General features: G+C 35.9%; 1 protein-coding gene across 1 annotated transcript; it reads left to right on the top strand.

The window, feature by feature from the left end:
• The first annotated feature begins 7,770 nt into the window (after positions 1-7,770).
• On the top strand, positions 7,771-18,825 carry CLDN12 (claudin 12). The gene is made up of 3 exons (XM_039878137.1): positions 7,771-7,924; positions 9,341-9,438; positions 14,814-18,825. Exon 3 carries the CDS (start codon positions 14,847-14,849, stop codon positions 15,579-15,581), a length of 735 nt encoding a protein of 244 aa, XP_039734071.1. The 5' UTR covers positions 7,771-7,924; positions 9,341-9,438; positions 14,814-14,846; the 3' UTR covers positions 15,582-18,825.
• Positions 18,826-20,731: the final 1,906 nt, after the last annotated feature.

Below are 20,731 nucleotides of genomic sequence, written 5' to 3'. Positions count from 1 at the left end.
GCAAATAATTATTTGTGATTTCAGCTTTTGGAAATTTTTCTTTCTTAACTATAAGAGTATTTCTTCCTGCTTTGGAACAGACTGACATATTATGTATCTCATTTTCTTATGTCCTAGTCATTTTTATTGTCTACTTTCATATTTTTGTAAAGAGAATAGGAAGTGCTAACTTTAAACAATATTATCAGTCATCAACATATTCTTAAAGTATAATTTCTAAATTTCTGACTAAGTTTTAAAAATACAAATTGGACTTTTTCTCTTAATGAGTTTTATTATAAAATATACAAGTTTGTTTTAAAAAAGTAAAATTTAAACAGTACAAAGGCATATAAAGTAAAAACAAATTCCCATCTTTCTGCATTAGGCCCTCCATGCCTTTCCATACAAAACCACTGTTAATAGTTTTCTATGTTCTTGCAGAATTTTTTTAGTTATGTATCTTTTTACCCCAATGAGTTTATTACATAAACCTTTTCCAAGTCTGTTTATTTTTTTAACAAAATAGTAGCAAGTTAATGAACTTTTAATAATTATTCTTCAATGCTGCTTTTTAAATTATTAGGAATTGTTTTGCAATTTAAGGCATAAGGAAATCATTTCATATGCCTGTATTAAAAATAATGTAAGTATTCTACTTAAATTTCTTCTGATATGACATCGTGAGTGACTTTTTACAAGCATTATTTCACTTTTATTTGTTATTTTGTTCCCCACTCCTCCCTCTCATCTCAGTCCCCAGATCACTGGCTTCTTTTTTTCTCCCCCCTCATTACACAGGTATGTATTGAGTGTCTCACTTGTACCAGGCACTGTGGGGGGTGCTGCATGTGCAGTGTTAAACAGACGGGACCTGCTGCCCTCATGGATCTCACATTCGATAGCAGAAACTGCAGGGAATAAGAATAGCTTGGTTTTATTTGACAACAAAGGAATAGGAGTGAGGAAAGTATTGGAATTTGAATATCTGTACTGATGATAGTGATCATATTTTGTATTGGGTATGTTTCATATTTATGACTTCAGAGTCATTTCTCTTTTTTACTTCTGTTATTTCCTAAATATAAACAAGTAACAATATAAGGACAGTTGTATCAGGTGAATTTCTGAAGTTCTGACCCCATAATTTTATTCTCCGTTGTGCCAAAAGATAGTAGATATATGTCATGGATTAAGAGGAATTGGATATTATGTGCTCTGTCAGTAATGCTACTCTACTACTAACTGAAGCATTTTATGTAACTCACTAAAATGTTCCATTATTTGTATTATCTAGTTACCAAAAGTATACTTTATGTACCTTTTTCTGATGGTTGATTTTTATTTGAAACAAAAGGAGAAAATCTGGTTTCTTTTTTTATTTTATAAACTATAAGTTTAAAAACTTAAACATTTATTTTGAAATAAATATCTTAAAATCATTGCAGATGCTGTGTATATTGTCCTTAAGCAATACTTATTTATTTGTACCTTTCAAAATATACATTTTTTGGAATCGTTATCTTACTGATAAGCCTGGATATCAATACACTATGTATTACCAAGTCCCAGTAGTTCTTTGAGAGCTTACTATGTCATATTCATTTGCCATGATGAATTACAAGTTTATACCACCAGACACTGTTAAGTATTAAGTATATTGTACTGTGAAATTGGACCTGAAGATAGCACCTATGAATCAAAAAATTCCAGAAACCTAGTATACTGTTCTTTTTGTAATATATATCCATATTATTCTTATTTATCATAATAGGTGAACTTTATGTAAAATGAATGTTTTAAGTAATAAATATGTATTATCAATGGGAAAAGTCTGCTTTCATAATGAGAAAAATCATGTCACAAGTTTATTTTTTCAGTTTTTATCCAATTAGTTTCTTATAAAGTTATAGGTTTTAGTCCAGTGTTTATTTGCTTTGGGAGGATAGAGGTCAGAGATTCTCTTAAGAAATTTAATGACAGCTACAGATGTTTTTCTTGCCAAAAGTGAACATAAACACATGGACTGTTTCCAAGCAGTTTCACAGGATTTGCAAAGTTCAGGTAAAAAACTTAGTTAACAAAGATAAGTTATATCTAGAAATTTTTAATACTAAGATGTGTTAAAAGTGTTTCAAAGGAACAGCATAAGCGTACTTACAAAATATAGCTTAAAAATGAAACAAAAATTAGCAATAATACAAATTGTAAACTACGCAAAAACACACCTTATTTCAAAAATACGGCAACATTTTTTCTGAAGACCAAATCATGAACTGCATTTAGTGGATATTTTTAAATCCTTAAGAGCACCTCAAATTTGGTTAATTCTGTCTCTCCTTAGACCAGTGAAACAAATCCAAAAATTTGAGTACATGGTTTGTGCTGATATTCATAATGTCTAACACGGTAATGTTTTCATACTGAAGCATTGTGCTGAATATTTTACATATTTTACATATCTCTTTTAAACATTACACTATATTGCCTCTTGGTTCTTTATGAATTTTAAATTGGATGGTGAGTAGATGTGTGTTTTGGGGTTTTATTTAACGTTTTTGAGAGTCTAAAATATAATTTTTAAAAAAGCCTTTGCCTCATGAAAGTTTATATCTTGAGAACTAAACCATTTAGATATCTGTAGTTAACAAATGTAGGCAGACAACATGCTATAATTTTTACTGCATAGTTAAACAATAGAAAAAATAAACATCTGTTTTTTTGTACCTTAAAAAGATTTCAGAGAAGAGAATCGTTTTGTTTTGATTGGAGCTTGGCAAAGTACTTGGCAAAGTAGATGCAAAGTATCAGAGGAATCTCTGCCTTTCAATGGGTGTCACAAGCCTGGTAAAGGAAATGCAAAATCCAATAGGTAATGAATGAGAAAAGGGGAAAGAGAGAAAAGAAAGAAAAGTAAGTATTATTGGAAAGCTATAATGTTTCCCTATAGTTAACTCAGGAGTAACAAGTGGGGTTATCGCCTCAGCTGGCTCTCTTAAGTTTGAAAAATCCCGGGGCAATTTCAACTACCATTTCTGGCCATACCCAACCACAAATTTTAAGCAGTTCTAATTTTAAAAATTGTTTTATTTTTCTCATTATATGATAGTTGCTTAATAATTGTTGAGTACTTGGAAGACTTCAAAGGAAATAATCACTTTTGTGTATATTATTAATGTGTTCATAATAGAAATTAAATCCTTAAGGATGCCCAGATACCTAGCTGTGTGAAGCATAGCTATTATCTGAATCACATACTTTGAAATACTTGGATTTTGAAGAATAGGATATGCAATTTATATTATAACTAATTTTAGAGCAATATATGGAAAGGTAGTTTTTATGTTGTAAAATGTGAGTGCACTGAAAGTTTGAAGGACAAAGCTGTTTTGTTCATGCCACATATTTCAATATTTTTCTGAAATTGCTTGTATCTTCTGACCAGTGCTTTCATTTTATTTGTTACCAAATATTATTATTGGTATTATTTCTATATAAAAGGCTTTAAGAAGACCACAGTGAAATTTTCCTATATTACGAAAAAGGATACGATTGATTATAAAGCTAAAATTTACCTTCAGTTTTACTTGAATATGGTTTGCTACACAATGAAGGAGATTGAAAGTATTTTAAGTCAAGAGCAGACATTGAGTAAAAGCTTATGGCTTAGGGTGGGTTTGAAACATGATAAAATGACAAAATAAAAACTTGTCAACCAAATCCTAATGGAGTAGGGGGAGGAATAAGAGTACTATGTAATAATTGAGCCTCAGTTTCAAAAACAATCTTTCGATGGCATGGTACTACTTTGAGATCAAGAGAAATTGTAAGAACAATATGATGAGCACTCAAAGCCTTTCCTATAAAAATATGAACCAAAAAAAGTCACCTGCTTTAAAGAACCATTAATGTCATAATACCAAATTTGTAACCCATTCGTCAAAAGTTTACATATAGGGTTCTCTTTAAAAATCGAGTTAAAAATATTAGTGGTGGGAGGAATGGGTAATAGACCCAGTAAAAGACAAAGATTTAAAACACCTGAGTGCAATTAAAAGCAAATGCGTTCAATTATCCTACTTAAGCCAATTCTTTTGTACAATCCCCTTCCTTCTCCTCTTCATTAGTAACTTTATTAAAGAAGGTTTGAAACATGTGCTGTCATCCTACCTATTTTATAGTAAACCACAATTTCCTAGTAGCTTTTTTTTTTAATTGAGGTATATTTGCATTTAACATTATATTAGTTTCAGATATATTTGTATACATTGCAAAATGATCACCACAGTAAGTCTAGTTTGAAACATCCATCACCACACATAGTTTCAAAATATTTTTTGTTGTGATGCAGATCTGTTCTCTAAGCAACTTTCAGATATGCAATACAGTATGTTAACTACAGTCACTATGCTACAAATTACATTCCGTGACATTTATTTTATAACTGGAAGTTTGTATCTTTTAACCCCTTCAGTCATTTTACCTCACCTCACCCCACTCCACCCCCACCACCACCACCTCTGGCAAACATCAGCCTGTTCTCTATATCTGTGAGTCTGGTTTCTTGTTTGTTTTTTTTTAGATTCTCCACATAAGTGAGATCCCAAACTATTTGTCTTTTTGTAACTATACTTAGCAAAATGCCCTCAAGGACCATCTATGTTGTTTAAAATGGCCTAACAGTTTTTTTTTTATTTGTTTACTTGATGTAATTTATATATAAACTTCCTTGATTTACTTGATGTAATTTATATATAAACTTCCAATTTTATATATTTGACCCCCTTTACTCCATCTACCTCCCCCCTCCCACTGCCCTCCTACCCTCTGGTAACCAGTAGTCTATTGTCCATGTCCATGAGTCTCTGCTTGTTTGTTCTGTTCATAAGGGGTACAATTATTAATTTGTATTTGGAAAGTGCTAAAATCAAAGTAATAGCAATTAACCATAATGAGTATTGTTGATTAGAAATAGTACTAATTAATGGAAAGTTTTGACCATAGATGTGGATTTGTGTAGATAGAAAACAGGTTACCCTCTAAGGAAGTTTTATTGACAGAGGGGTCCTAAGGACAGAACCTTTTGATAATTGGGGAGTGGGGAAGAGAAAGTGAAAGCAACATGTAGGCATCTAATCAGATAAACTTGAAGAGGATGTTGGTATTTTCCAATCCAAGAAAGAAGAGTTTAGGGTGGGGAGAAGTGATGTTCAAAGTGTGCAATGTGGACCTGGAAGCGGGTAGAAGAGTATTAGGACCAAAAAAAAAAACCTTTGGATTTAACCAGAAAGAGATAATTAGTGGCTGTAGACAGCAGAATAATGGTCCCTTAAAACAGCTTAATCCTCATCTCCAGAATCTGTGAATATGTTCTGTATGTGGCCCAGGGGGATTAGGTTGCTAGTCAGATGACCATAAAATAGAGAAATTATCCTGGGTGGTCAGGGTGGGTCAAATGTAATCACAAATATTTTTAAAAGATGAAGAGGGAGGCAGAGGAATGTTAGAGTGATGTCATTTAGATGTTGGAAGACTCAACCAGCTATTGCTGGATTTGAAGGTAGAAGCGGGCCACAAGTCAAGGAATGCTGAGGTCCTTAGGAATCTAAGAAAAGCAAAGAAACTGATCCTCCCCTGGAGCCTGGAGAAAAATTGCAGCTCTGTTGACACCTTGTTAGCCTAGTGAGACCCATGTCAGATTTCTGACCTCCAGAACTTTATGATAATAAATTTGTGGTGTTTTAAGCTACTGAGTTTGAGGTGATTTGTTACAGCTGCAATAGCAAACAAAGATAGAAATGGGAATCTCTGTAGAATTTTGGTGGTGGTATATTGCAGTGAATTTGTTTTCCCTTAGTCCTTAAAGAGTCTCTGATGAGAAAAACTGGAAAGCCAGGGTTGTTAATCGCTGATCTAAAGTTTTACCTAAATTACTTCCGAGAATGACATTCCAATATTTTAGTCACACTAGGGCATGCATTTCGTTCCATCTTTGCTATACCATAGGCAGGCTAAACATAGACCTGAACTTGATCAGTAAGTCTAGAAATAGGATTTTTCTCCTTTTCTTTTTGGAGCTGTTATTTTTTAAATTGTTAATTATCTATACATCCCAGCTAAAGTCTTCTAACCAGGGAGTATTCATCAGTGATTGGGAAATAAGTTATAAAATGATTTTTTTTTTTTACACAGCTATTTTATTCAATTCAGTTTCATAGATGAGAGAACTGAAGTTCAGAGAAAAGAAGCGAGATATTGTGTCATATTGCCATCACTCATCTGCTATGGCCAGAGGTGGCCTGGAGCCCAGAGCCTATCTGTGCCCAGAGATCCTTTTTCCACCCAATGCTCTCTCTCTTTCTCATTATTACAGTTCTAAGTCTGGCTTTGGGATTGGATTGCTTCTGGCCTTAGATAAACTTATCCATCCTTTGAAGCAGTATGACAGATGAGAAGGTGGTAGCAGTGGAAAGATAGTAGTAGCCTTTCTCCCATAGTCCATCACTAGCAGACAATCTCATTGTTACCAGAGCAACACAAAACAGAAAAAGGTAATAGAAAACATGTATACTCCTTATGTGTGTTAGACACTTGTAAACTTCTGTATGCGTAGTGATTTGTTTAATCCTCACCATAATTTTTTGATGTACATAAATTTTTATTACAGATGAGCTCCTGAGGCACAGAGTTTACTTGCTCAAGATTGTATAGGGGGCAGGGTGGGATAAAAATGGATATCATCCTTTACTTTTGTTTAAAACAATGATTCTTTTTCTCAAACTTTTTATTTTGAAAATTTTCAAAGGTACAGAGAATTTGAATAATACAATGAAAATCCAAATACTCTCCCTAGATTCAGCAACTATCTATATTGACACATTTACTTTATCTCCATTTATGTGTATGATCATTTGAAAATAGGCATAATGACACTTTAGCATGCTTTATTTTTAAAAAATCAGATCAGTCCTATATAAGACTTCTGAATACTTTAATTCAGATAGTCATTAAAACACGACTTCACATTTAGGAGAAGCCACAAAAAAAGCGGGGAGGGAGGAGACAAGGCAGTTGAAATTGTGCAGGACAGTAAAGTTAGCTCAAATATCTAATAGCAAGTTATGTGCTCAGCACTTTGCATAAATAAAGTTCCTTAATTTTCAAAACAACCCCGTGATGTAGGTAATCTTATCCTCCTTTTACAGATAACCATAGATGGAGGTAACTTGCCCAAGGCCAGCCAATTAATACGTAGCAGAGCTCATTATAAACCGAGGCAGTTAAATACATATTTTTAAAAATTTAAAGGATGCTCATGTGTCATGAAGGCTACTTTCAAATGATTATGCACACGTAAGTGGAGATAGGATAAATGTGGCCAATGTTGATAATTGTTGAATATAGAAGGTAAGTATCTGGGTGTTCGTTGTATTATTCAAATTCTCTATACCTTTAAAAAAAAATCTAATAAATTCTAGAGTTTGAGCTCTTTTCCACTTTGTGCCTTGGTAAATATTTCGTGGGGAAAAAGGATTTTTGCTAACAAACCTTCTTACAGGAAAAATCGCATTTAGTAGGAAACATTTACGTGGATACCCAACTCAAAACGATTTTTCGTTTTTTGTTTGTTTGTTTGTTTAACTTTTTTTAAGACCTACAAGCCAAATCCGGACGGAACTGAAAGTGCCTGAGGAATAGGGGAGGTGGGAGAAAGGTGGGGGTGGTCGCAGAATGTTGCCGCTACCCGCGGCCCAGTGGATTCTGGGAGTTGTAGTCTCCCAGTCATACCCGGCATTCCTGTTCAGGGCCACCGGAGAACAGGACTAGGCTCCCAGAAGCCTCCGGTGCGGCTCGCAGGGAACGCACTTCCTGGGACGCAGAGAGGGAGACGCTCTCAGAGGCTCGTCAGTGTGGGCGAGTAAAATGCCTTGGATGTGAGAAACAGGTAGGTGTGGTCAAGAATATTCTTATTTCTGGGTCTTTCGCATAAGTATTTGAGAATTTTGCGTAAAATAGCTAACTCGAGGGGAAGGAATCAGGGACATTGAAAAATGCTGACCACATTTGTGGAAATTGAGTGAGGAGAGGTATTTGATAAAGCTTTAATTTTTTATATTGTACACAGTAGTATGGAAATGTCAAGATGTCTTGCTGGAGCAGCCAAGGGCTTGGGGCTGGGCTAGCCTGGTGTGCTCTGTGGAACTGCAAGTTGCTATTTTTGAATCACCAGCTGCTGCTGGTTGTGTAATGATGACCTGCTCGTGGTTCAAACCCACTCACTGTTGCGGGGATGGGCTTGTTCTGAGAGCTTTAACAGTCACTGTTGCGGTCTCTTTCCATTGGCTCTAACCAGGAGAGCCCTCCCCCCGCCCCCCTTTTCTTTCTGCCAGCTCTGGTGCACTTAAGGACATAGCTCAGAGGTGGGGAGAGGAGAGGAAGGTGAGTGTGGATTGCTCTTTAAGCTTGGTTTGCTTTCCTCTGAAGCCCAAGTTCTGTTACAGGCCTTGGAAGAGCCTTCCACTACGTTAGAGAAGGACCAGAATCGGTGCCCCCACTTAAAATAATTGCTCAGGGATCTTGGGGTGTGCTTTTAAATGTAAAATGATTTCCCTTAACTTTGGAGGGAGCAGTTATGCTTGATACCAGCTCAAGAAACATTTACAAAAGAAAAATGATTTGATTGAAATCTCTTCCATGCAGACTGTGCTGGACAACATTCTACATAATGATCATAATAGAGGCTAGTGATAAACGCCTAAATCCAGGAAGTCCTCAGGCGTTTACAAGTTTTCATTCTCATCCTACCCATTGAGATAAATGGTATTTGAAGAGGAAGTTGCCGATGCTTAAAAGATATATGGAAACATTTAAATGGCCGGTTGAGCCATTGGTGGAACTGTAAACTCAAAAAAGCATTCTAGTTGCAAATTTTAGGATTCACAATGCCGATCAACTTGGCTTGCTTTTGTTGTCAGTATCCTTTAAAAAGGTGTAAGAGAAACATAATGAATTTCTTTTACTTCCAAGACAACTAACTGCACAATGTTTCCTAGGCCCTCTTTATTCTTTCACTATAGTCGTGAAAGATTTTAAAAAGTTATTAAATGTTGAAATTTATTTCCAAGACAGTATCCTTATTCCTTTATCTTCTCAAATCATAATTTTCTTTTGTATGTTACATATAATGTGAGAATTTAAGAATAAACTTCTTTAAAAAAAAAAACTTACTGCCCACCTTTTTTAGTATAACATTTCGTTAGTTTTAGATGATTGCTAATCATTTTTTCTAATTCCAAGTGAATTCAAATTGAGTTTTAAAGAAGTATTATATTAATTTGGGGCATTTTTCCTATTTATTTAGGCCCGGATCATTTCTGCTCTCTGTTCAGATGTGCATGTATTTCTTCTAAGTTACTTAAAGTTGTTTTAGAACTATTCAAGTACCTCAAAGAGCAAAGAGTAAGTACAGCCTTTGATTATATTTCTCTTTTTGCTACTTGCTACCATATATCAGATGACATGTTTTTCTCTTGTTCAACAAAATAGTTATAGGACAGACCTCCCTTTTGAGTGCATTGATGACCTACAGTTTCTAAGAAAACCCAAATTACAGGTAGAAGGGATTGCTACTGTTACCATCAAGAATTAATATAACTGCTGTTACATGTGTTCTTAGTTAGCTATTTCTTGGAATTATCTCTGAAAAAATACATAGTAATGGGTCTGTGAATTCCTAAAGCTCTTAGCCACTATTCCTGCTCCAGACTTCTTTGAACTCTGTTCAAAACCACAGAACAGATAGCCTTTTGAAAATATTTTTATTTGAAATGATATCTTTGATAACCTTTCACTGGGTACCAAATTTTATCCATCTACTTCTCTGAAAGTCACTGTGGAACAGGTAGTCAAATGACAAATATGAAGTGGTTGTTTTGAAACAGTGTTCTTATTTGGTTTGGTTGGTAACTACAAGGAGAATGCTGTGTCATTATTGTTATATGGCTGTAATCATCCGTGGTTGTTTGCTGAGAGTTCAGAAGAAAAGCATGTTCCTAGCTAAAGAAAGTAAATAATCCTAATAATAATCATTACAAACTTAAATTTTTGACCATATTCTATCTTACAAAGAAGGGCTTTACTAGCCATGATCTCACAGTTATGTTGGGGAACATTTTACAGATGTGTATTTGAGGTTCAGAGGATGTAGGTGTCTTGTCCAGTTTGTAAATGGGAGGTCATGACTGTCTTTAAGTCTTCGGTCTCCTTGGCTACAATACCAAGCTGCCTCTCAGATGGAAACTTTAAGCCCACACATTTGTATATAAGACCCAGTTCAAGGCTGTTGCCCAGCTAGAGTTCATGAGTGCTCCTTAGATTTCTTAAAGTGTTTTCTTAGCCTTGCACATTTTCCACAGTCCCTAATAAGCGGTTTTCATATGGCAAAAAGATGTTTATTTTTCCCCTCATTGCTACTTTAAAAATAAAATATAAATACAAATATAATAAATTGTTTAGCTTTGATAAGCAAACGTTAATTTGATATATACCCACTCTTAAGAGGGGTATCAATACATAACATACTTACTAAGTTGAAAACAGAAGAAATGACACAGCCATAACTGATAGACTCCTTAACCTCTGTGGAACTTAATGAACTTAATCGATGTTGCTAAACTTAACTATTTCTAGAAGCATTGTGTGTATGTAAAGAACTGGGAATGGCCTCATTTTTCTTAGGAAGTTTCTAGGGGAAGAAAATGAACTTAGTTTTAAAAAGTGGGAGAGACTTTGCCAATAAAGATTGGAAAGCAGGAGCACAGTCTTGAAGAAGCTTGGAGGCTTCAGAACACAGGATATGAATGAATGGGACTGTTGTTAATAGAGAAAATTTATTAGTTTCTGTATCCTGACCATACTCATATGGACCTTTCATTTGTTTGTTCATTCATTTAGTAATAATTGAGTGCCTTCTATGCACCAGTGTTGGACACAATGAATAAAACAGAAGGCTCTCTGTCCTCCCAGAATTCACAGTCTGGTGGGAAAGATAAATATGAACAAGGAATCATAATAGCTGCTACCAAAGAAAAAATACAAAAGTGCTACCAGAGCATATAACAGGGAGCAAGGGGCGGTTAAAGGGAGGGGAAGGACAGGCACATATAGGGCTAGGAAACTAGAAACTAGGAGGATTAATACATGTTAGCAAAGAATAGGATGGGATTAAGACAGTTCTAGGAGGAAGAATAGCAAGAGGAAAAGCCCACATAACCCAGTTAAAAAGTGGAAAATTTGAGAAGTTTTAGGAAAGTAGTATAACTAAATAGGCTGTAGAGTGTGAGGTGGGAGAGTGACACATAAGGAGATTGAGAGTTTGGCAGGAACCAGATGATGGGATTTGAAACTTTAGAAACTTTATTCTGAGGGAAATAGTCCCTGGATGGTAAGAAATGTAGTGAAATCAGGTTTGCATTTGAAAAACATTCTGGATTCAAAATTAGTTGGTGCATTGCACAAGAGTAGAGGTCTTTTTACTCCGCAGTATGAGCAGATACTAACCCGAGAGTCAGCATTATCTTTTAGTTCCAAATCGCTAAACATATTTCTTCTCCCAGCTATCTCTATAAAATGTTACTTCATCCTTCTAGTGGGATATAGACTTTATCAAACCATATATAGATGGAGTTAAGAACGGCATAAAAAGTAAAGCAGCGGAAGAAAGTTACAAAGAGCATGGACATTAATTCCAGCACTGAGGTTGAAATTTAGCTAAAGAATTGAGATTAATTAGTGTTCCCTTCTGAAAAAAATGTCATAGTATCCTTGTCGGCTCTGTAAACAGGACTTTTAGTCATTGAGATCTGAACAAAGAAGGCTTCAGCAAAAGCAAGTTCAGGGGACTGATATATCACTTGTATTGATTTGATGCAGGATAAACTTGAACACCCTTTATACTGAAATAAATATTGACCCAACTCTGTTCATTAGTGTCATTTGATAGTCTATAGGCTAAGAACTACAGGAATTTATTAATAATAAAGTAATTCTTTCTGATCTTGGTTCTCATTCCATTTACATTATAGGAATCAGTGGTACAGGGCAGTTTAGTTAAAGAAATCTTAGTTACATTGATATTCCAAGTATTCGTCCTATACCTCTGAAAGCAAGAAGGAATTGTGATTGGGTTAGGACTCTGGTTAGGTATTTGAAGGAGTTCTGAAGCTTTAAAAGAGCTTTTGTTTCTTATGTCTTCACAACTTTGATCAAATCATTGTCATTCATTGCTCAGTCTTCCTCTAACCCTGGATGATACATTTTTATGAACAGGTACCTTATTGGTTCACTTCATTTAATACCTAACAGTAACTACTTGATATATAGTAATCATACAACTGATTCACTGTCAGCATTTTGGGTTCTTATAAAACATCATATTCTTTCCCTCAGTATGACTGTTAACACATTTGGGCAATGTCTAGATCTTAGTGGCCTCAGCGTCCCTCCAGGGCCTAACAATGTTTTGCAGCGTCCCTCCAGGGCCTAACAATGTTTAGATACTCAGTAAATATCTATTAAATGAATGATTGCTTAGTAAGGCTACTTCCTTGTCAATTGTAGCTTACCTTTGTGAGTTCCTGTGGTCTTGGAATAGGCCCCAGTACTCATTTATTCAAATATTCCTTGAATGACTTATGTGCCAGGCACTGTGCAAGTTGCTTACAGTGTATGGGGAGACATGTGAATGAGCAAAAACCACAGGAAGCTGAATTTTGGAGCTCGATCTCATTCTTTCGTAGCCTTTTCCACTATAAATATCCTCAAAACTACATCAGAGTTTCCATTGCTGAACCCAAGGTGGTTGGTTGCTAAAATTAAGATAGTTTCTTTTTTCCACCCAGTTTGCACAAAAAAAATAAACCAGGATTACAGTTCCTTTGTTTTATTTTCATCCATTTTCTTATGCATCTCAGTTGCATCTTTGGTAATACTGACAGAAGACAACATGATAAACAAGTAGTAAACTAATGGAGAGACTTAGAACTAATTATGTTTAACTTGAGGACCTTAAAAAATGGTCACTTCTGCTTAAACTCTGATTTTATATTGTACATTTATATGTGTATGTGTATAGGTGTGTACATATACCTGTATATTTTCTGCTAGTAAAATTATTCCTAGTTTATAGGATTCAATATAGAAATACATTGTTTTCTAAAGAAATTGTGCCTTCCCATTTGAACACATTTGATCAAGCCCTAACCCAGTTTCATAATATTTTGGTCATGGTCTTCTCTCTGACCCCTGAGCTCCTGGGAGTGCTACTCCATCATCTCAGTAGATAATATTTGACTCTGTAAAGGACAATGGATTCCTTAAACCTAAGCTGTATCCAAAACTAAGAATATCCTCAGCCTCACCCCTTTGTCATGATCTGACTAAAAGAAATAAATGTGCTGCTCATTAAAGTAGTCCATTCAGTTGCTTCATAGGAGGCATGATAAAAGGCAGGGAAAGTATATTTGGGCAGTGTTTGGAGAGTGAGTTTTGAAGAAATTAAAGCTGAATAACATACTGATTTTTATAATTTGTCATATGCTGTAAAAGGACATAGCCTTTTAATTGGGGATGTGATAAAAGCCTGGCTCTTTTTCTTCTTTTCATTACAATAACACTGAAATAGGTTGTCATTACTTCAGAAATCTTTTACATTCATCTTATATGAGCAGTAATGGTATAATAACCAAATGGTATATTTATTTAATAAGCAATAACAATAGTATAATAACCTGCAAATCATGTAAGTCATCTCGAATTGGCCAGGAAGTAGCTGAGCAGAATAATTTCAGGATCTTTGTTCTCATCTTTCCATTCAACTAACTCATTGAAGGGGAGTCCATTTATATTTTGTAATTTTCTGGTATCACTAGTATATAAGAATGAGATGTTTTTCTTATTTACCATTTACTCAACAAATGTTTTTTGAACTACTCCAGTATGCCAAGCACTGACCCGGTCACTGAGTGCCAAGTAGTTGTTAATACTTGCATTTAGAACATGCCAGACGTGTTTTAAGCACTTGATATTATATTAACTCATAGATATGAGTTAATAATTCATATATATGACTACTTAGAACAGCCCTATCAGGTAGGCACTGTTATTTTTCCCATTTTACAAATGAGAAAAATGAGGCACAGAACTTCTGTAGCTGACCACCCAGGCTCACTCCGCTAGTAAGTGAGGAAGTGAGAATTAGAACCCAAGCAGTCTGGCTCACAATCTGCCCTCAACCACTCTGCTGTCCTGTAGTGCTTCTTTCCCTACACCTTTGTCTTTTATGAGTCACCTTCACCTCTGCTTTGTGCTAGTCTCGTTTTGTATATGCATGAGCATTTGAGTCTGAATTTAAGTTGTTTGTAGTTGACAGTTGAGTGCTCTGACTCTATATGTTTGATTGCCTGACACATGAAAGTACTTAATATATGTGTGTTGAATGAATGATTATGATAACCAAGAGAATTTCAGATGTGATGTTAAGAGAATTTGAAATTATTTTGGTTGTGTCTCTGATTTGCTGTGAAGAAAAATACTTGTCTAAAGACTTTAATTACTACATGACCCAGTCAGTGGTAACCCAGTGTGTGTGTGCATGCCTGTGCTGTGAGGTCACATGCACTTGTATTTATATACACTCATATTGTACATATAGAGGATACCAGGACAGAATTTCCTCTTAGTGATATCATTAGTTGTGTTGCCAGTCAGCTCCACCTTTTCTACTCTGCTCTTCTATTTTCCCCTCATGATTTGTCTTCTTGTGTGTCCCCCCCTAGTCTGACTGACAGTTCTGCACAAGCCTGCCTGCCATGGGCTGTCGGGATGTCCATGCAGCCACAGTCCTCTCCTTCCTATGTGGAATTGCTTCGGTAGCAGGCCTCTTTGCAGGAACTATGCTTCCCAACTGGAGAAAATTACGACTGATCACGTTCAACAGAAATGAGAAGAACCTGACAGTTTACACAGGTCTGTGGGTAAAGTGTGCCCGATACGACGGGAGCAGTGACTGCCTGATGTACGACACTACTTGGTACTCATCAGTTGACCAACTGGACCTGCGAGTTCTCCAGTTTGCCCTGCCCCTCAGCATCCTGGTCGCAATGGGTGCCCTGCTGCTCTGCCTGATCGGAATGTGTAACACAGCTTTCAGGTCCTCCGTGCCCAACATCAAACTGGCCAAATGTCTGGTCAATAGTGCAGGCTGCCACCTGGTGGCTGGGCTGCTGTTTTTCCTGGCTGGTACTGTGAGCCTCTCGCCATCCATCTGGGTCTTCTTTTATAACATCCATCTAAACAGGAAGTTCGAGCCAGTCTTTACATTTGACTATGCAGTATATGTCACTATTGCTAGTGCTGGGGGCCTGTTTATGACTTCTCTTCTACTGTTTATTTGGTACTGTGCATGCAAATCTTTGCCTTCTCCTTTCTGGCAACCACTGTACTCCCATCCTCCCAGTATGCATACTTACTCACAGCCCTATTCAGCACGCTCCCGCCTCTCTGCCATTGAAATTGACATTCCAGTAGTTTCACACACCACCTAATGGAGAAATAGTTGTTAAAACTGTTAGCCTCACATTTCCCTTGTACAAAGAGCTGTTTTGGATAAATATACATTTTCTTTTGTTTCTGACCAGTCTATAAAGCCAAATTTGTTATGTCCTGGTAGAATGAAGTGCTGCTAGTTTTTATGAAAAGTACATTATTTTAAATGTGAATCATTCCTTTTATCTTGCTTCTTACACTAGGAAGATTTTTAACCTCCATATTGATATCTGATCAGTTATTCAAATGGAAAGGACCTGTGTCTTATTTGAAGTGACTTAGAGCAACATGGTAGTGAAAAAAATGATGACTAAGAGAAGCTATTGCATATGATCTTTATCAATATTTCAGAATGTGTAGTCCTTTTCTATAATACCTTAACTGATTTTGTCACTGTTGGGGCCAATTGGAGTTCGGTGTCATCCCAAAGGTAGAGGGGAGGCAGAGGGATAAGGCAGACCTGTCGTTAGCATTTTTCCTCGGTTCTTCCTCATTGACAGTGAAGAATCACAAGTCATTGAGATTTAATAGTTTTATTAAAAGTATGTTTTAGAAATACAAAATATGCCCCAAGGAGGCACCTGGTCCCAGTGCTGTAACCAACACAAAGGTACCAAAATGGCTACAAAAGAGCAAAAAGGCCACAAAAGGCTACCAAAAAAGGAGGAGAGCCTTGAAGGGCAAAAAGGATCCAGAAGTGGGGAAGTCTGCCTTATATTTGGGCCCTGATGGGTGGTTTCAAAGACATTCGTAGGTGATTGGCAAGTGAGGTCACCTTGATTGACACCTGGCTGCTATATAACTTTGCCTAGTGTGCAGGTGCTTACCTACAATTCAGTCTGTTATAATTAGATTCATGAATTTCCAGGCATAGTCATGAGATTATAATGATGGTATAATGAGGCTGAAGTTAGAGACAGTACTTTCTACGCATGCGTTTATAGCTGGTTTAGGCCAGCAGCTTTTATGGCCTTTATACTCTAGGATTTGGGGTAATTGATAACCCTAAAATGGAGGTATTTCTGGGAGGTTCTTAAGGAAGGTCTTCAAGGGAAGTTTCTATGGTTACGGGGCTGAGCCCCTATTCCTTTGTTCCCCTATTGCTCATGTCTGACTACCTAATAGTTTGAAAAAAGGGCAGTTTCAAATATAAGAAATTTCTTTCAGGTAAGGGTAATAGCTTAGTAGTAGTCTACCAGCTTAAGGCTGTGACTTTTCTTACATCTCTCTCGGGGCTAATTGTATTGAATAGAGTTAGGTATTTTAAAGAGTTCTTTTGTGAGTTCCTTATCTTCTACCTCATGTCAGTATTCAGAAATAAAATGCATTTCAAGTGATGTCAGAGAGAAAGCCTAACATTTTAAATATCTATTAGTATGGATAACATTTAACATAATTTTAGAAGTTGATGCTATAAACTTTTTTTGGAATTATTGTATTATTAGAGTTAAAATGTGCCATGTAATGGGTTGGTGCTTCCTTTGAGGCAGGAAAACCTTTTTGTTTTTACAGATATCATCCAAGTGGTACTCGTGCCCATGTATAATCTCTTAGTGACTAAGAGAAAAAATAGAGGCCCAAGTGGTTTGTTTTCTTTTAGACAATGGTAGAGGACAGGCATCTGTTCTTCAGTGATACACGTCGGCGATTCACTCTGGTAACTGCCTTTTGAATGATGGGTGAAGTAAGGTATGGCTTCACTATGCCCACGTTCACCCTTGATTCAGTTCCTGCCCCCATCTCTGAATATATCCTTGAGCATATATCTTTGCCCAGAACTTTAGTAGGAGTTGTAGAGGATACATGAAAAGTATGAGACTTGGTTCTATCTGCTAAAAAATTATAATTTAATAGAGAAGGTCAAACTATTGACTTCATTGGCAGCTGGTCTTAACTCCTCAGTCATTAATCCAAGAATATATTTCAACCAGAGACATGGCTTTCTGACAGATGGGCTTATTGTACAATGCCAGCAGTATTCTGGAACCTAGAAATTAAATTACTTGGATCTTTTAGAGCACCTACCTTACCCTAGTTATTACACTGTAATAACACTATATCAGATTCATGAGAATAAGCAAAAGTAGTAGAGAAGTTGTTTACCTCTGAAAGTATGATGATGTATTGAAGAGGGAGGAGTATTTAAAATCTCTCTTCAAGTGGGCTAACATTTAGATGAACCCATGTTAACACTGAGATAGATGAATGCTTAGAAATTCAGGGATATTGGGTCTTTACCCATATGAATTTGAGCTGCTTAATTTGTATAATTTGCTACAGGTCAATACTATGTTCATAAGGATTTTGTTCTGTTAACCATTACAAATTTCACCAATAGCTAGTTGCATGATAAACAAATTATTATGCCTCTTTGCAAATCTGAGTATGATTCTGGTACTTCTGTGGATGTAAGTGGTGTTTTTTTTCTAATTCCAACACTAGTTTATGTATATAGCAAATAAATCCAGGTGTATAATTTTTAAATGCCGTCAGGAGAAAGCATGCACAGCTACAGTTTTTTAGTAATAGCTCCTGATTTCCTTCAGTTCCATTCCTTTTAACTTTTCTCAGATTGAGCTGAGTCTTGATCATTCCAAGACAAAGGCAGGTAGAATTTTGAAATGAATATTAATTTTCCCCTTTGCTAATTAATTTCAGTCCCCTCTCACTTTGTCCAGAGGTGTCAAGAATTCCACCATCCTGCTGTTCTTTGTATAAACAATGTTTAAGAAAAGCAGACTCAACCATTGATATATCAGACAGTTTTTAGTCCATGGAATCATAAATATAAATGTTAAGCTTTTCCTACAAGAATCTTTTCATAATCTGTAGCCTTAAATCAGTATTTATTATAGATTCACTAGACAAAATAAACAGCTGTTTCCCTTATTGTCTTTAATACTTCAGATTTGCTATCAGTAGCTCTTCTTCAAAGCCATTAAAGGAAAGCAAGTATTTACGTTTTTTTGTAACTTTTGAGCACTCATCAGGCTATCATTGTGATGGGGGATTTTTTGTTGTTGTTAATGGCCTTTTACAGAAGCCAGCTTTAAAAACAACTTTAAATGTGGTATGATGCACCAGATTTGGTTTATTCAGCCATGGGAGAAAAGATCCCTAAGTTTACTTTACATGTAAATATATGCTGTAATAGATAATATGTTTGTTGTAAGCTGCAATGTAAAACCTCGATAAAACTGCACTGTACTTCTTGATGTTATTAAAAAATGTATTTTTACAAGTTTCTGTACTCATTTTCTTCAGTGCTTTAAGGTGAAATATTTTGAGAAATGTTTCTCAAATATATGTAAATTGAAAAAGACACGGCCCCATTTAAAGTTCTCTAGAATAGCAATTGGATAGGAGTTGGAAAACTGGATTTATTATTTCAGAAGCATCAAGACTCTTTATCCACTTCTAAGAGTGATCTTAGGAGTTGACTGTTTTAACATTTCACGAAAAAGCACTAAATGAAATCAGTGTGCCAAATTTGCCTTATTGGTGGAGTTTTCTGATGATCTGTGATTTTGGACTTTGAGAATTAACAAGTAGTTAAGTTGGAGGACCTTTCCTTAATCTGTAGAACTTGAGGTTGCCAGAAGTGGTCCTGACAGGTAAGTCACCTTAAAATTTCCGAAACCCTGGATGAGCTCTTAGTCTTGGGCTACAGCCACCTGGGAATGTTTCACACATGTACTCTCTGAACCCACGGTACCGTAGATGGCAGAGCCATATGTTGCACTGGAAATCCGAAGCCACTTCAGGCTGGGCATCACCAGCCAATGATGCTGATGTGCCTCCATCCAGAGTCGGCCCCTCAGTTGGGTAGGCTTGCTGAGGCTGACAATGCCAGATAATCTCTTCATGCTAACCAAGTTCACAAGAAACTGATTTACCAGCCAGAAATGAGAATTACAGATTACTGGCACCCACTTTCCAAGGCCAGTTTTTTTTGTTTGTTTGTTTGTTTGTTTTCATTTCTTTCTGAAAGAATTTTGTTTGACAACCATAATAATTTATAGGCAATGTAATCAGGGAGAAAATAAAATTGAGTGGTAAACTATTCCAAGAGTCAAAGGGAAATACTACTGTTTGCAGGTAATATGATTGTCCACATAGGGCAGCCAGTAGAATCTACTGTAAGTATATAACTTATAAAAGAATTCAAGTGTTTGGCCAGATTAAAAATCAATAGCAAAAATCAGTAACCCTTCTGTATTTCAGCAGTCATCAGATAGAACATATAAAATGCTGTTCCTGTAAATACTATAAAATAATACAATAGGAAACAGCAACTTTATTATTATTATTTTCTTTTTACGCCTACAGCACCTGGTATTCCAAGTACTAACCAGGCCTGACCCTGCTTAACTTCCAAGTTCAGACGAGATTGGGCACCTTCAGTGTGGCATGGCCATAGACCAGAAACAGCAACTTTAAATCACCTGAGAAGTATATATAAAAGAGAGATAGACATGCATACTCAGTCTGTGATTTTGAGTTAATTCTGTAGTAGTTTACATATATAGTATTTAGCTAGGGAGGTCTCTATGGACCTTGCAAATATAATTTATTCATTTTAACATCAACTCTTATTGAGGACTTATATAACTTAAGGATCATTTTGTATTTTATTTTCCTGAGACATTATCCTATAGCAAGACCAGTTTTTAAAAGTACACCCTACCCAAAGCTCCTTGGAGAAAAGACTGATTCCAGTCCTGTGATAGAAAAGTACAAGATGAGCCCAGCACATGTTCTCCCAGAAAGTAAGGAAATGCTCAAAGAATGATAAAGACTTATCAAGTCACATAGGAACCAGCTTGAGATTACCACTGGCCAAATCTGGAAAATATGAGCGTAAATGTAAGTAATAGTAATGGGTTATATTTCACTGAATAAACCAAAAACTCATATGTCCGTACTGATATAAATAAGTAGGGAAGAAAGAAAAGCTGTTTGTTAGAGTAAAATACCAAGTAATATAGAAAAACATGGAATTAGGAAGATATCAGAATTAAAACTAGTTGGTGAAAGTTTGATGAAAAACACTATATTAATTACAAAATACTCCACAAATGTTAATTTGAGCAGGAAAAAATATATAGTGGATAAATTTGGCAGACAGCTTTAACTGAGTAATCAACTT

Source organism: Pteropus medius, unplaced genomic scaffold (assembly GCF_902729225.1).
Source record: "Pteropus medius unplaced genomic scaffold, Ma_sr-lr_union100, whole genome shotgun sequence".
Lineage (NCBI taxonomy): Eukaryota > Metazoa > Chordata > Mammalia > Chiroptera > Pteropodidae > Pteropus > Pteropus medius.
The sequence above is the reverse complement of the archived record's forward strand: the minus strand, read 5'-3'. Positions and strand labels throughout refer to the sequence as shown.